At 50.1% G+C, this 910-nt stretch overlaps 1 protein-coding gene across 1 annotated transcript in view; it reads right to left on the minus strand.

Moving 5' to 3' along the window:
* The window catches only part of LOC127441443 (protein-lysine 6-oxidase-like), an 18,523-nt gene extending 17,613 nt beyond the window's left edge, over positions 1–910 (minus strand). Inside the window, exon 1 of the mRNA XM_051698889.1 lies at positions 89–910. Within this exon, the coding sequence (XP_051554849.1) occupies positions 89–761 (673 nt within the window). The 5' untranslated portion in view covers positions 762–910. The remainder of the gene's footprint in view (positions 1–88) is intronic.

The following is a 910-nucleotide window of genomic DNA, read 5'->3' on the forward strand; positions in this document are numbered from 1 at the left end:
CTGACAATCTGTGCAACCTGCTAGCACATCCTGATAGGTAGCATATATTTTCAGGACACCTGCGTTTCGCCTTTTGCGCACAGCTCACCGTTGTGGAAATATCTGGTGCCGTGCCCGGTTCCTGGTGGAGGGCGGCGGGGGGTGTTGTTCCTTCTACCGGGTGAATAGATGTTGTAGAAAACCGTATTCCTGCTTCGTGAATCATCTCCTGCTATATTATCCAATGTTGTTCCTTGCTCGGGCGCTCTGTAGAGACTCGCTTCATTATAGTTTTCATAATCAGGGTTTGGATATATGTTGGAATTCACCGTGGGCGCAACAAGCTGTTGAATATTAGCATCAGCTGGCTGGTTTCTTCCAAGGACACCTCCGCCTGAGTATTCAGACAGAACGGAATCGTTAACTCTGGTTCCTGGAGGACCCCTGGTTCTCCGGCGCACATGCACTTGCCTGGCACCAGGTGCGCGGCTGTTGGCCACTATATACTGCATGCTGTCCGGACCCAGATGTGCGGTTGTCCCGCTGTGCATCGTCCTGTCACGGACCGCATCTCTGTTGCTGCTCAGATTAACCCTGGACTGTCTCCTGGACGGTACAGGTGCGTGATACTCAGACCCGGTGCTCATTAAGCTGAACACTTGGCCGTTATTCACCCACTGGATCCGGTTCCTCCAGGGCGCAGCTTGTTGCGCGGCAATTAAATTATTCAGTCCTTGAAGTAAATATAAAAATAAAAACAAATTTGGCATCTTAAGATACATTTCAAATCTGGGTAGAAACTAATGTGGTTCCAAGTACAGTTGTCCCTCTGGAAACCGCGTCTGTCCGAGTGGATGTGGGACTGTGGAGTGCGTCAACGGCATAGTCCGAATTATCCTCAAAGATTTTCAAAACGGACAGAGAGCACCGG

The sequence above is a fragment of the Myxocyprinus asiaticus genome, chromosome 5, assembly GCF_019703515.2.
Source record: "Myxocyprinus asiaticus isolate MX2 ecotype Aquarium Trade chromosome 5, UBuf_Myxa_2, whole genome shotgun sequence".
NCBI classification, from domain to species: Eukaryota; Metazoa; Chordata; class Actinopteri; order Cypriniformes; family Catostomidae; genus Myxocyprinus; species Myxocyprinus asiaticus.